Source organism: Eschscholzia californica, unplaced genomic scaffold (genome assembly GCF_041429995.1).
Source record: "Eschscholzia californica isolate CP2 unplaced genomic scaffold, dmEscCali1.0.p SCAF_6, whole genome shotgun sequence".
Classification (NCBI taxonomy): domain Eukaryota; kingdom Viridiplantae; phylum Streptophyta; class Magnoliopsida; order Ranunculales; family Papaveraceae; genus Eschscholzia; species Eschscholzia californica.
The window spans coordinates 28,068,455-28,082,590 of record NW_028238483.1 but is presented as its reverse complement, the minus strand read 5'-3'; the positions used below and the strand labels follow the sequence as shown (position 1 = coordinate 28,082,590).

General features: G+C 37.0%; 3 protein-coding genes across 4 annotated transcripts; 2 read left to right on the top strand and 1 right to left on the bottom strand.

Annotated features, from left to right (window-relative positions):
- The first annotated feature begins 878 nt into the window (after nucleotides 1–878).
- Nucleotides 879–4,979, top strand: LOC147533154 (uncharacterized). Its single transcript, XM_086647708.1, has 9 exons — nucleotides 879–1,231; nucleotides 1,311–1,498; nucleotides 1,812–1,929; nucleotides 2,622–2,680; nucleotides 2,766–2,817; nucleotides 2,926–3,031; nucleotides 3,383–3,481; nucleotides 3,551–3,659; nucleotides 3,761–4,979. The coding sequence occupies exons 1-9, from the start codon at nucleotides 1,110–1,112 to the stop codon at nucleotides 4,555–4,557; spliced, it is 1,650 nt and encodes a 549-aa protein (XP_086503834.1). The 5' UTR covers nucleotides 879–1,109; the 3' UTR covers nucleotides 4,558–4,979.
- A 535-nt stretch (nucleotides 4,980–5,514) lies between these two features.
- Nucleotides 5,515–10,594, top strand: LOC147533153 (ARM repeat superfamily protein). Of its 2 annotated transcripts, none has more exons than XM_086647709.1 (8): nucleotides 5,515–6,386; nucleotides 6,478–6,795; nucleotides 6,935–7,215; nucleotides 7,518–7,646; nucleotides 8,684–8,806; nucleotides 8,970–9,077; nucleotides 9,946–10,124; nucleotides 10,258–10,594. In XM_086647709.1, exons 1-8 carry the CDS (start codon nucleotides 6,239–6,241, stop codon nucleotides 10,379–10,381), a joined length of 1,410 nt encoding a protein of 469 aa, XP_086503835.1. In that variant the 5' UTR covers nucleotides 5,515–6,238; the 3' UTR covers nucleotides 10,382–10,594. The 2 variants fall into 2 exon arrangements, 1 of the variants encoding a protein (XP_086503835.1); XR_015227601.1 differs by having other exon boundaries at nucleotides 5,805–6,386; nucleotides 8,970–9,548; nucleotides 9,624–10,124.
- A 1,356-nt stretch (nucleotides 10,595–11,950) lies between these two features.
- LOC147533152 (uncharacterized) lies at nucleotides 11,951–13,339 on the bottom strand. Its single transcript, XM_086650022.1, has one exon. It carries the CDS (start codon nucleotides 13,337–13,339, stop codon nucleotides 11,951–11,953), a length of 1,389 nt encoding a protein of 462 aa, XP_086506148.1.
- Between the last annotated feature and the right edge of the window lie 797 nt (nucleotides 13,340–14,136).

Sequence of the window (14,136 nt, the reverse complement as noted above, 5' to 3'; positions counted from 1 at the left end):
ATAAACATTCCAGAAATGGACATTTGGCTTGAACCAGTCCCCACCAGTTGGGCCTGAGCTATGGCATGGTTAAGGCATGGCACAGGTAAGATATGAGTACACTTTTGTGGGCTCAGGACTCAATGGCACTCTGGTTCAGCACTTCAGCTGCAAACACCTGGTTGTGCGTCTACTTTGATACTTAGAAGTCAGAAGTTGGATTTATGGTGGAGTAGAAAGGCTGCCGTTGGGGGAAACAAAAAAAATCCGAAGCACGAATTTTGGGTGGAATTGAAAGGCCTGGGACTCAATGGCACTCTATTTCAGCTGCAAACAACAGCTAGTTTCTCTTTTGTTTCTCTCAAACCTCTTATCACCACTTCTTTTACATGCGGGCATGGGTTGTGAACAACTTAAACAAGAAAAATAGCATCTTCTCCTCCTCCCAACACTATTCTCTCTATCTCCTACTCTCTACACACGTGTGTATGTATATACGTGTCTTCCTCTCTATATCTTCCACTTTCTCATTTTGCGTCCAGCGGAAGAAGGTCCCCTTCGACAGTTCGACGTTGAGAGAGACAGAGAAAGAGAGAGGAAGATCTTAAAAGAAAAATTTGAAGGGTTGATGGTGATGGAAGTTCGTAGGCGACCGAAGAGAAGAATTGGTGTTGAATAGGGAAAACGAAAAAAGAATTCATTCCAAAATTTTAGAAACTCTAGAAAGTTGGGTCGACTAATAATGGCACAAATGCACCGACAAAATCTAATTGGTAACGTCATATACAAATTTAGTTTTCTCCGGCCATTCAGACCACTTTTTGTTGACCTAAGTAGCATTGTCTTTTTTTGAAATGTCAGCATACATCAAGGGGTATGACTCCATATCTCGAACTCTTGACCTAGAAAACAAAAATCAACTTGGTAACTGCTCCAACCGAATGTTATTGACACCCTGGTACATTCTTGTTGGCAAAACATAGCCAGAATAGAAATTTCGACCCGCAGGCCTAACCCAAAGGGACTCTTTCAAGTCTTTTTACCACAACTTTTGACACTCTCCGGGCCCTATATATTCGTTTTCGGTTCAAATTCATTTCTCTTCCCCCTCCCTCTCTCCTCTCTCTCAAATGGTGAACAAGAGAAGAAAACGCGCCTTCATTTCTATATCATCAGACTCAGAATCAAAATCAGTCGAAGAACAAGAAGATAGCGAGAAAGAACACACCACAACCGGTAATTCGTTTTCAAGGTAACTGGCCCTCTTACTTCCTTTGAAAACCTAATGAATTTCATCATGATCATCGTCTCTAATATACCACTATCACCAGTGACAACAACGACGATGATGATGATGATTATGACAGCGAATGGTCTGCCGATGAGGAGGAGAAAGATGATAGCGAGGAAGAAGGATCGGAAGAAGTTGAAAAGGAAAATAGAGAGAGAAATTCGAAGCAAAAGAAGTTTCCTCTTGATGATCAAGCTCTCTATAATCGAATCGTCGACCTACTTAAGAGTTAGTATTTCCAATTCCACCGTCTTAATCTAAAACCTAAAATCTGTTTATATGCTGATTAATTTGCTAAATTGCGTTATACTGTAGTAGAAATTGCTTCTTTATGAGGATTCTGTTCGTTTTAGTGGCTTAACCCTAATTTTCTCAATTAATCAGCATCCTCAATGAAACTGGAGTTTAAGCAATTTTCTGATATAGGTTGTTGTTTTGCGTTCAACTTTTGTCTGTCAAGAAGAATTCCAATTTCTTGCAAATCAATTTTCCTTTTCTTTTAAACAGTGCATAATCAAACTTTAATCTCTCATCTTTTTAGGTGGGGATGATTTACAATCATTAAAATTGGAAGACTGCAAAGTTTATTTACGAAAGCATGACCTGAGACTTTCAGGAACAAAGGCTGTTTGTATCCAAAGAATACAGGAGCATTGGCGGTTAGTAATTTGTTCAATTCGTAAATGCTAAAACATGTTGGTTGCTCGTTTTAGTTGTCATTATAAGATTTTGTTTGTCTTTGAAAACTATGAACCATAATCAGATTTGTTGCGTTAATAGAGGCATAGAGCATCGGAGGAAGTCTTATTATGTTGCTAAATGGTTGATAGGTAGTTTAGATGATGATAGTAATTGCAATCAGGTTAATCAGTTTCCGTCTATGGTATAATGTGTCAAGTAGAGTAATTTTATGGTTCAAAGCATATTGATAAAATGATACGACAATTACATGATAATGATTGTAGAATAGAGTGTAAAGAACTGAACGAATGAATAGCACGAGTTGGAGGTCGTGAATAAGGTTTTTCCATGTCTTTCTCATTGGTGCCAATGCTTTAGCTTTTGAAGTGATTTAGCAATGATATTGAAGAACAAGAACTAAAACCTTAGAAAATATTGAGTCTCACTTTCTTGCTTATGTCAGAATGTATATGTGACTTGGTATTTTAGAATTTGTTCAAATAACATCTTGGGTTTAGTTCAAGATGCCTCTACTCATGTACAATGTTATGTTCTTTGAAATGCTTATATGAGTGGAGGTTACCTTCTTTGATATGTCTTGAAGGGGTAGAATCTGAGGCCAACTCCTTCCCCTTATGATGAAAATAATGCTTCATTGATATTCTTTCAGGATAAAAGATGGTGGCGAGAGGTTGTATCCCCGATCATCCTTCAGAATTAACTGTACAGGTAGGTCAGCATGATTTTCTGGTACATTTTTGAAGATTGGAATAAATTTTATTAGACTGGATTGAAAACTTTAATTTACCTTTAGGCGATGTTTGTAAAGGCGACGTTGTTCTTTTCAAACAGAGGGTCTACGAGAGGTATCCAATGCCTTGACTTGCCATTCCTTGTCTTGAAAAATTTGATGTTCTTTATTGGTCCATTATGTTCCTCAATCTCTTTATTAATAAGGTATTATTTCTTAATAGATTTGATAAAGCGTCAAGAAGCGGCAAGATTATAGGGAAGCGGACCATTGCCGGGAGGATTGTGAAGGAAAGCTATGGAGCAGCCAAACAGCAACACACATTTACTGTAATAGTTATAACATGAACAGTGAGATATTATTTGTGGTGAGAAGTTAATTACATAGTAGGATGTGTACTGTTGTGGAAGGAGTCATCATTCAACTGCTCCCTCTACTACAACTTCTAAATTATTATCCGCATAAAATCTGTTCGAGTTCGTTTGATCAGAAAATTTTTGCCATATACATTCAGATAGTTAGGATCATTGTGTTTAATGGGTGGACCTTTTGATACCCATATCTGCATTTCTTGCATCAAATGTTCACTGCTAGAGATTCATCTTGTGGAATAGCATTGAATGGTACTCTCGACATTCATTTCTTGATCTGGTTTGTGATTGTTGTTTGTTGATTTGTAGGTTGAAGTACTTTGGAGCAGTGGGGTTAAGAAGCTTCCACCATTGTTTCCTTTGCTTGTTAAGGGAAGGAATTTATATAGAATGAGAACATTTCGACAGGTAAACTGCAGTTCTCCGTTTTATGGGGTTTTAAGTACAAGTTAGTCTTAAATTTCCTATATCCTTCAGCGTTGGAATAACGAAGAAGATAGGGCTAAAGTTCTTGATGAGAAACACAAACGAGGCACAGAAGCAAGGAATTTGAGAGCCATGAAGAAGGCATATATCGCCAATAGAGGTTTGATGTCCAATTTAGAGTTTATGGAATTTCGTAATTGATTGGAACCAGTTTCTGTGATTCGACATCTAACTGCTAACCCTTAATTTGTTGGTTATTAGATGCTAAGTGCCGGAAACAATCAGATCATAGCAGAAAACCACCACAAAAAAGACAAAGAAAGGAAGATTCTCAGCCAGCAGTCAGAGACGAGAGAAACCATGATCCTAGTCATGGAAAAACTACTTGGGAAAAGGAAAGAATGACAAGAACTGCAAATTCTAGAGCTACAAAATCATCTGCCAATTATGGGCATCCAACCCACTACAGAGAAAATGAAGTTCTCTCGACTCATCATCAAAACCCAAATCGTCCTCCAGGAACATATTATGGACAAACACAACATCAAATTAGACAGACTGGACCAATGTTTCATGCTAATAGAGAGACATTCAGTTTCCCAGATCATCAGATGGGTTCTACATCAAGAGTTACGAGAATCGCACCTCCTAGGCCTGATTTTACAGTCTGGAGTGATCCACAGAGTTATCCATACATAAACACAGGAAACAACTTTAAGCCTAGGAGCATCAATCACTTTTCCGACCGATCCAGCACATATAGTACCACGAGTTATGTACCTTCTGGAGCGAGGATGTATCCACAGAGTTATCCATACGTAAACACAGGAAACAACTTTAAGCCGAGGAGCATCAATCATTTTCCCGACCGGTCCAGCACATATAGTACTACGAGTTATGTACCTTCTGGAGCGAGGATGTACAACAGATATTTGTACTGTTCAACAGCGGGTTGTCGAGATCAGAGGGATGATAAATGTGTTGGTCTTTCCTGCTGGAGCTGTTGCAGAAGGTCTGGGAGGGGTTGTCACAGACACCAACTGCATCCCCCATTTTGAAGAGTTTTGATTTCAGGAGATCTTGTAATGAGAAGAAATATTTTGGTATGGGATAAGCTTGTCGCTCTAGGCATTGATGGTCCCTTCAAGTGATCCCGTAGGTAACTGTTGGGTCCTACCCTTATCCATTTTTTCAGGTCCGAGTGAGCCAACTCGGCAACTCCTAGTGATCAGGTAGGAGTCAGTGTCTCCTCTCAGAATGGCAGGAATGCAGGATCTGAAGGACATTTTGCCTTATCACTCTTCTTTCGTGTACTCAAGATTGTGCTCAAGTTATAACTGGGGCTGTCTTTTCTTCTTCCCTTGCTTTGGCTTTTGAGGTGAGCCATCATGATTCCTTTTTGTGGGATTTACTCTTTACATAGCAACGCAAGGCCCTGTTTTTGATATTTTGCTGAAATTTTGGAGCTTATAAAGTTTTTAAAGGTTTTTTTAGCATCGGTTTCTGTAGCTAACACAATTTTCATATTCGAACATATTTTAATTTTTTTTGACAACATTATAATGTGAACCACTGTCTCTCTAGTGGAGGTAAATAAATGTGACTAGTCAACCCCAGTGAGTTTCACTTATGCATGCATATATAATGGATAACAAATTATTTTTAGAAATTTATGAAATCTTTTTAGGTCGTATGTTTCAAATGAGGAAGTATATTAGAATACGAAAATTGCATTCTAGTGACACATGAATACGGAAGGGGATGCTATGAATACCTAGCCATTCCATTGATGACAAAATTTATTTCCCAAACACTTCGGATGAAATATATAGTCATAAATATGCTCAACATCTTTTGAAATCAAAATTGTGTAACATTTTCTAAGTTACAGAAGAGAACGTATCACAAACTACATTTCAAGGAGGATTGCTATTTCAATCGGAATAGTTGGTGGGTCTACAATTTCTTTTCACACTTGAAATCACCAATCAAATAAAATTAGGAACAAAAGTGAAACTCTTTTTTTTTTTTCTTTTTGAACTTTCCTTTCATTAATTAGAATAAACGTTATTACAATATTTATCAACTAAAATACAAGGAACATTTTTCCACTTTTTGCTTCTATCCTTCTTTCTTGTCCATTTTGCTAACTTGTCTGCTTGCGAGTTGATTTCTCTTCTGGTGTATTTGAATTGAACTGTTTCGAATGCTCTTCTGGTTTCTCGAATTCTTCGGATATGGATCAGCGATTGCCAATGCACCGTATGCCTACAAAGTGAAACTCTAGCAAACTGATCCATGATCAAATCAAACAATATAGTAAAAACATTTAGGAGTATTTGTCATATTAACTTATTCAACTCCCTGGCCGAAAATAGCCTCGTGCAAAAAATATTTCCTTCCCAATGCATTCACTTAACTTTTTCTTTTTGTTGACTGCATTCTCTTAACTTCTTAAATCAATGCCAACACCCGATAGATCAGTTGGCAGTGCACGAGCACGACTATAGTAGTTCATTTCAAAAAAAAAAAAAAACATCAAGCATTTTTGGCTTCAATTCTCTAACCTGTTTTCATCCTTGAGTTGACGCTGGTACTTTTCAAACTGGGAATCCACGAGAAGGAAGTTTTCTGAATCCCGTTCGCGCTCTTTCTCAGCTACTCAACTAGACTCTCTCTCTCTCTCTCTCTGTATATTTGGTGACCTTGAATCAGAATAGATTCGAAGTGCTGACGACGATGGGTCCTACGAAGAACGTCCGTACAATCTCACAGGAAGCCTTCGAAGGATTGGTGAAGGAAAACATTGATGATCTCGACATGGATCCTGCTGAAGCTCTTCAAGATGCCATTGAAACCCTAACTCTCCAAGGCGTCGACCTCTCTGGTTCCCCACCTCTCTCTCTCACTATACACATACTGATACATACACTCCCTTTAATTTCTACACTAATTGTTCTTCTCAATCAATTTTACAGGAATCGTTACTTGCATTCCTGGTAGAGTTAATGACAATCCAGTTATCCAATCGTTAGATCGATTGAAAGAGATAGATTCTAAGATAGATTATGAAGAACATTCATCAACAACTAAATCTGGTAATGATGATTTAGAAGAAATGGCTGATGTTTTTGATAAACTTCAACAAATTTGCTCTGTTCAAGAATCTGGAAATGCCTCCATTGCTACTAAAAATGGAGGTCTAGATCTGCTTATTACCATCTGTTCTAAGCTTCCACTTCGATCCGAACGTTATCTTGTTTCTGCTTTGGATGCCATGGCTTCTCTCATTCAGGGTACGAGTACTCTCTCTATATCACATTCATTGAAAAAACAATTTGATGAATTTATGACATGGCACTAAAACCATTATGATTTATTATATAGATAATTCTCATAAGTTTTGACCTAATTTAATGCTTACTCACTGTACAGATGTTCCGAGTACTGAAACTTTTAGAAGAAATGATGGAGCTAAAGTTGTCATGAATATCCTAAATGTTACTAACCAAATTAGTATCTTGAGAAGTGGGTTTTCAGTTGTTGCTGCTGCTTCAACTAGTAATGAAGTAATGAAGGAGTCATTCATGGACATGAAAATTGATGAACTTTTCATGCAATTGCTACGGACAAAGACTAGCTACGGCATTCAGAGTTTATTTGATGCCATACGGATCTTGTTAACTCCTGATGATGGCCGAGTTGTCGCTTCTCAGGTAAGTCTATAGTACAATGTATAGGATTTTGTTCAATACTATTAATATCCGATCTTCGTAATGTTAATAGCCGATGGTTAGTTGTTCTCAGTAAGACGGAAATTCAGGATTATTACAATGTTGTTGTAGTTGGAGACCAGACCTGCATTAACTTAGCTCTGAAAACTCCGGTCCAACAAAAACAAGAATATTGTCTTTCTTTTGCATTGTATTATGTGAATGAAGGTTATGTTTTAAATTTGTTGGGTATTATAGGACTTACTTGCTAACATTATGTTCAACCCAACCATGTAAAACTCCAGGTTTATGGGTATGCCCGCAGATTTGCTGAGGTTGGTATTGCAGTAGCCCTTGTTGAAGCACTTCACGAAGGCCTCAGTTTACCGAACTTAGTTTCAGTATGTGTTGCTTTGAAGGCTATTGCTGTCAATGTAAGTTTCATTTGTTTATTTCGAGATTACATCTGTTAGTAGTCGCTATACTGATCCTGTAGCGCTCTGATCTTTTCCATATTCTAAATTGGGTGTCGTTTGACTCTCCAAATGTTGTTTACGTTCAGTTTATCAGTTTTGTGGTGGTACTTCGGTCTTGTGATCTAGTCAACATAAGTAATGATGCAAACTTATAAGCAGATGTTTCTACGAAATTTCCATTAGTGAAAACGTGATTCATACTAATATGATGATTAACATTCATCAATATCTAGCCAACTGTTAATTATAAGCAGATTCATTACTGTAGATGGATACTTAGCTCTTAATTATAGGCCTTCATCTAATAGGTTTCCTACCTAGATTCCTTGTTATAGTGAGAAAAGAAATCCCAGTTGAAGGAGGAAACTGCTAAGATTTGGTAACTACTAAAGACGAGAATCCAAGTAAAAGAAATTCATTGAAAGTGAAGATATGGTGAGACTTGTGGGGCCTCGTTCTTGTAACCACACATGTAAATACTATCGTCAACCCATTTAATAGCAGTGCTAGGAACCACTACTTGGTTATATAATTGAGTTTTCTTTTTTCAACTTTTCCAAAAAGATCATGCTCTCTCCTGATTTCTTGTTGTGACTCGCCAATACCAGATACACTCATAGAATATAGTTTTACTCTTCTGGAAGAGCGATTTTTTGTGTTATAAACTTATACTGCACAGTATATTATTCGTAGTGTTAAATGGTCCATATGAAAGTACATATGTGGCTGTACAGTTACCCATTTTGATCACTGACATGCTTTTGTGATAGAGAAAATAAAGGTTTAGGATATAATGCTGTAAAGGTGGTTTATATATTTCAAATTTCTGCTTGTATTTTTGAGTGCTTACTACATACGCAATTATAGAACATTTTTTGGTTTTCAGTTGACAACTTAAAGTTTGTACCTCCAAACTTATTCTTCCTGAACTATATTGGATGCTTGGATCATTGGATGTGCTTTGGTTGCCTCTCAGGCTTTTTGCTTGTATGTAGGATGAAATTTGCAGATCCATTGCGGACAATGGAGGCATTGATGCAATACTTCAGTGTATATGCAGTAGCGGTGAACAACACCACAAAGTTTTAGTAAAAGCTTGTTGCTCATTATTGTCTAAGGTTCGAACTTAAAGTCATTTTTCTGTTTAGACTTGGAAAGTTTGCACAAACCAATTTATTGAAGTAGGGTTTTCAGCATCTTAACTTGCTCCTCCGGGAAGTCTAATCCATGCATGCAGGAGAACTTTGATAACCGAAGCCCTAAGTCGTCTTGTTTGATTAGTTGGCAGGAAGCGACGCTAACAAGAGTGCAATTGTCCAAAAGGGAGGAATGGATAAGCTAATCAGACTCTCATCTCAATTTTCAGACGATCCTTCTGTCCTACAAGAGGTATTACTGTCCCAATTTCTGGATTCTACAAAAAATGTGTGAAATACGGTAGAAAAGGACAGTTATTTTGGTCTTGCACTTACCCAATACCGTGTTACACAAAAAAAAAACATTAACGGAAACAGTTCTGGTGCTCAAGTGTATTGCATAAAACATCTTCTTGGGGGTAAAACATCAATGCTAACAGCAAACAGAGAGAATATAAATTTGTTAGCAACGGCTGCTTTTCAAACAAATTGTTAAGATACTTTTTGTCCATTTTTATTTCTTACTCTTGAGATTAGTTGACAAGATGGAGGATTGTTTTAATTTTATAGTTCAAGCTTCAGTTAAATTTGAAGAAGATATAAAATTCAACTTTTTTGCTTATTCAAATATAACGGAATTTATTCTAGTAATGTTAGGACTTAGGCCTCTATCTTAATGCAACTGGTTAGTTAACATTCACTTAACCTGTTCCACGTTGTAAGGGTATAGAATGAGTCCTAATTAGGTCATCTGATATAAGTAGCTGCATAGCTATTGTAGCAGTAGTTATACATCAAGCCTTTGACTGACCCCTCCTCTCGGTGTCTCTTTCTAGAGATCCCATCAGTGGAAATTGTTTGACTTGGGGGATTGGCATGGCTACATGGGGTCGGATCAGTCTAGCCCCGATCCAGATCCAATCCATTGGGGAGATTCCAACTGCTTGTGTAAAACATATTGGATCATATGACTAAGGCAAACGTTATGCCTTTAGATGACTAACTATCGCATATATTAAGATAGTTTCTACGGATATCTTTGACTAGATGGTACCGATCCTCAGTTTCCATACGTGTAGAGCTGTTATAGTTGGGTTGTAAGAGCTTAATTTACAATGCAGGTTATGTCTATAATAGCTGTATTATCCTTGAGGGCCCCAGATAATGCTGCTCGCGCGATTGAAGCTGGGGCTGGTGATGTTGTAATCCAAGCTATGGAAAGGTTTCCTGAGGCACAACAGTTGCAAAAGCAATCATGTCTCATGATCCGCAATCTCGTGGTCAGGAACCCAGAGAACAGGCAAGTCTGTTAAATCAAATTAATTTTGATCCCGCCCTCCTTTTGCATTATCTTTTGTCCAGTTGCATAAGGTTTCTTTAGAGATGATAAAGCGTGATTGAAAGTTTGAAATCCTAATTCATGAAATTTGCAGAACTATTTTGCTCGCTAGTGGGATTGAGAAGATCATCAGGACAGCTAAAGAAAACCATGCGAGCTGTCGAGAGGCTGCTACCGATGCACTAAGAGATTTGGGACTAGATAATTACAATGCATAACCCAAGTGGCTTTAAACATCTTTTCGGGTATCATTTTCTTCGGCAATATCCTTTTTATGGTTTTTATTTTCTTGTGTCCCTGCTTTGTGTGTTGAATTTTTTTTCTAGTTGGTTTTTTTTCAGAGTTTAGTTGGGTTTTAGTTTTTACTGTTGTATTTATAACATTGTAGGTGTTCATCTTTTTGAATATGATAATTTTGGTGTTGAATCTTATTTAAATGTACAAAGCACGAGCGGTAGAAATTGAGCTGTAACTTATTGCTTTAACAGGGTTAAAGAAGACTCCTCTGAGAAGCTTGAAGGAACTATATTCTTCGAACTTCTTCTCTATTGTTCAACTAAGAAGATGAAGTAGATAAATGAATCTTCTTAACCATGATATCTGTGTGGATTATGACAGACCATAGAATTGGAGAGAAAAAATGAAAATTTTATAACAGAATTGTAAGAATACTTGCACTCGTTCTCTCAAGCTAATGCATCTGTAAAGTGCACCAACGTGGAACAATCTACATACATACAAAAACAGTAGCTTGATGATTTAAGACGGGTAAGAATTCAATGCCATAGAGTACGACGACAACGGAAGAGAGGAACAATTGGTTCCTACAGAGAGTAATTTTAGAAACAAAACGGTAAAAATCACAACTGGTTCCTACAGAGAGAGTAATTTTAGAAACAAAATGGTAAAAATCACAACAACTTACGGAGACAGAGAGAGAAAAAAGTGAGAGATTACCTTGATGAAAGATCAAGGGAGAGAACGATAAAAGGGAAACGTCTGACATAGTTAGGGTTTCTTTGCTTTAAAGAGGAAACATTATGTTTTTACCACCCATTAATAGCGATATTATGAATGATTAAATGGAAAAAGTATTTTATTAGGGAAGATTATCTGAAGGTTAGGATTTGAGTTGAAGTTAGATGAACGTCTATGACTTTAACAAACAAACGGGCATGATTTATGTCGAAATAGAAAATAACTTCAAAAGAAATGCTTAAGGACTTCTAGACATTATCATTTATTAAATAAGGATGTTTGTTCTACTCAGTTTTTTTCCTTATGTTTTATTATATAAAACTAGGTATAACATGTGCCTTTATGGCACATAGGCAAGACTATGAATAAATAATTGATATGAAGAAAAAAAATTGCACCAATACATGAGGAAAACGAGATATTCCTAAAAATTCCTGCCAAGAAAAACAATGAGAATCTTCAACAAAAAAAAAAAACAATGAGAACACATTTTATTTTCCTTTGTACTATTTTGCTTCCATTATTATTTGATTTTGAAACCAAAACATAGATGTGAGGTTTTAGCAAAACTCGCATGGGATAAGAGTCATTTTAGAGAGAGATCATTACCTTTTATTTTGTTATAAGAGACATACATGAGATTTAAACCGCATGACTTAAATTAACTAACACACTTAAATTAGTTTTTTTTTTGAACGAAATAGCCTTATAACTGAGTAAAAGTTACAACAAAGTCCAAAGAGAAATATAAGACATACAAACCCGGACTATACTTATAACTAGATGAACAGTAAGGATTAAAACCAAAATTAATCTTGAGGGGGTGTAACCGAAGCTGCCAATGCATGTGCTTCTTGGTTAAAGATACGGTTGCAATACACCACTTGAACGCGGAGTACGTTAACCCTTGATCGTAAGCCGTCGATTTCATTAATTATTCTCCAAGGAACCTCGCTATCAACGGTTGCGATTAAGTGTATCAACACCTGTGAGTCACCTTCCACTATAAATTCCACAAACCCTAAATTTTCGCCCAAATCTAGGGCACATTCCAACCCTTTAAGCTCGCTATACAGAGCCGATTTAGGCAAAATCTCTCTCCTCATCGTCCCTAAAATCCGACCAGTCGAGTCTCTTGCTAGAGCAGCGCATGAAGCTTTATCTTCTCTGTAAGCTCCATCAAAATTGATTTTAATGGAATCGAGAGGAGGAGGGCACAATCTTCCTACCTGCAAAACATTATCAATGTTCATAAGATTGTTTAAGTTAGGAACAGACCTCAAAGATTCTCTAGTACTCCACCAACATCTGTCTAGATCCGGCTGCTTTTGGTTGAAATGTTTCTCACATCTCATCTTCCACCATTCCCACATCAAATAGGTAAAAGTAAACCATTCTTTGTTACCTCTTTCTTTTTGTTGAAGCAATGATTTCAATATTTTAATGGGGTCTTCCAATCTCCTTAGCAGATCTATGGTTCCTGCCTTGATATTCAGATCTACAAAAAGGGGGCAGCTTCCAAACAGGTGTGTACTCGTTTCCGTTTCACCTTGGTTACACATGATGCACAATTGATTAATATGATGAATTCTCTTACCAATATTGTTAAGAGTCGCTAGACCTCCATGTATCATCTTCCAAATGAAATTTTGAATCTTCGGATTCATCGATTTTTTGGCCCAAAATAATTTCCAAGGGAAATCCGAGGCTTCTTCATCAAGTTGTGGTAATGATTTGATCTCTGCATAGTAAGACTTTGTCGAAAATTTACCTGTTTTAGAAGGGCACCAAATAAGTCTATCTTCATTTTGTCTATCACTGATTTTGATGTTTATAATTTCTTGTGATGTTATGTGATCAAAACGTCTCTGAATTAAAGATATATTCCACTGTCGTTGATTATTTTGCATCAGATCTGAAACTGTGGTAATAGTAGCTGGTAATGGAAGTATAGGTATAGGGATATGGTCTATAGTGTTAGGTAACCAAGGATCTTGAGTGATTTGTACTGATTTTCCATCTCCTATGATCCATAAGATATTTCTTTTCATGGGTTCTTTAATATGAGTAATTGCTTGCCAAAAATGAGACGATTTACTTGGACAATTATGAGTCCAGAAGTCTCCTTGTTTGATATATTTAGATTTCAATAGTTGAACCCAAGTTGCATCCTTATCAGTTAGAAATCTCCATGTCATTTTTGCCATAAGAGCTTGGTTTACTTCATATAACGATCGGATACCTAGACCTCCATTAACTTTGGGACTAGTTATGATTTCCCATCTGATAAAATGGATCTTCCTTTCAGTTGTAGCATGACCCCACCAGAAACTTCTTTCGACCTTTTCTAATTCGTGGTTAACCTCTTTTGGCATTATTTGATACCCACATGGATACGTACAAAACGAAGACAAAACTGATTGTATAAGGACTGTTCTTCCAGGTTGACTTATCATTTTGTTCTTCCATCCTGAAAGCCTAATATTTACTTTATCCATCAACCACTTATAACTTTGTATTCTGTTGCTTTTGTTTGAGGATAAGCGAGCCAAGATATTTTTCTTGATAGGTCATAAGTGGTGCTGATAGTCAAGTGATGAATTGATTCTGGATGCTTTGATGTATGCCTCGGCCAAAAAATAAGGATGATTTGGAGTAATTGACCTGCTGACCAGAGAAAGAGGAATAGTGGTTCATTAGTTGTATTAAATTGTGCAAATTGGTTGTATTTGCTTTTCCGAATACTATGAAATCATCCGCGAACAGTAGGTGAGATATGTTAGGACTGTCCGGATTGAGCTTGTAACCTGTAAAAGTCCCTCGGGCTGTATATAAATCAAATAAAAGAGAGAGATTTAGAGGTGAGGATAAAAAGGTAAGGGGACAGCGGGCACCCCTGCCTAAGGCCTCTAGAGGCCGAAAAGTCACCCACTCTATTACCATTAAGCTGAATATTAAATCGGGCCGATGTGACACAAGACATAATCAGATTGAG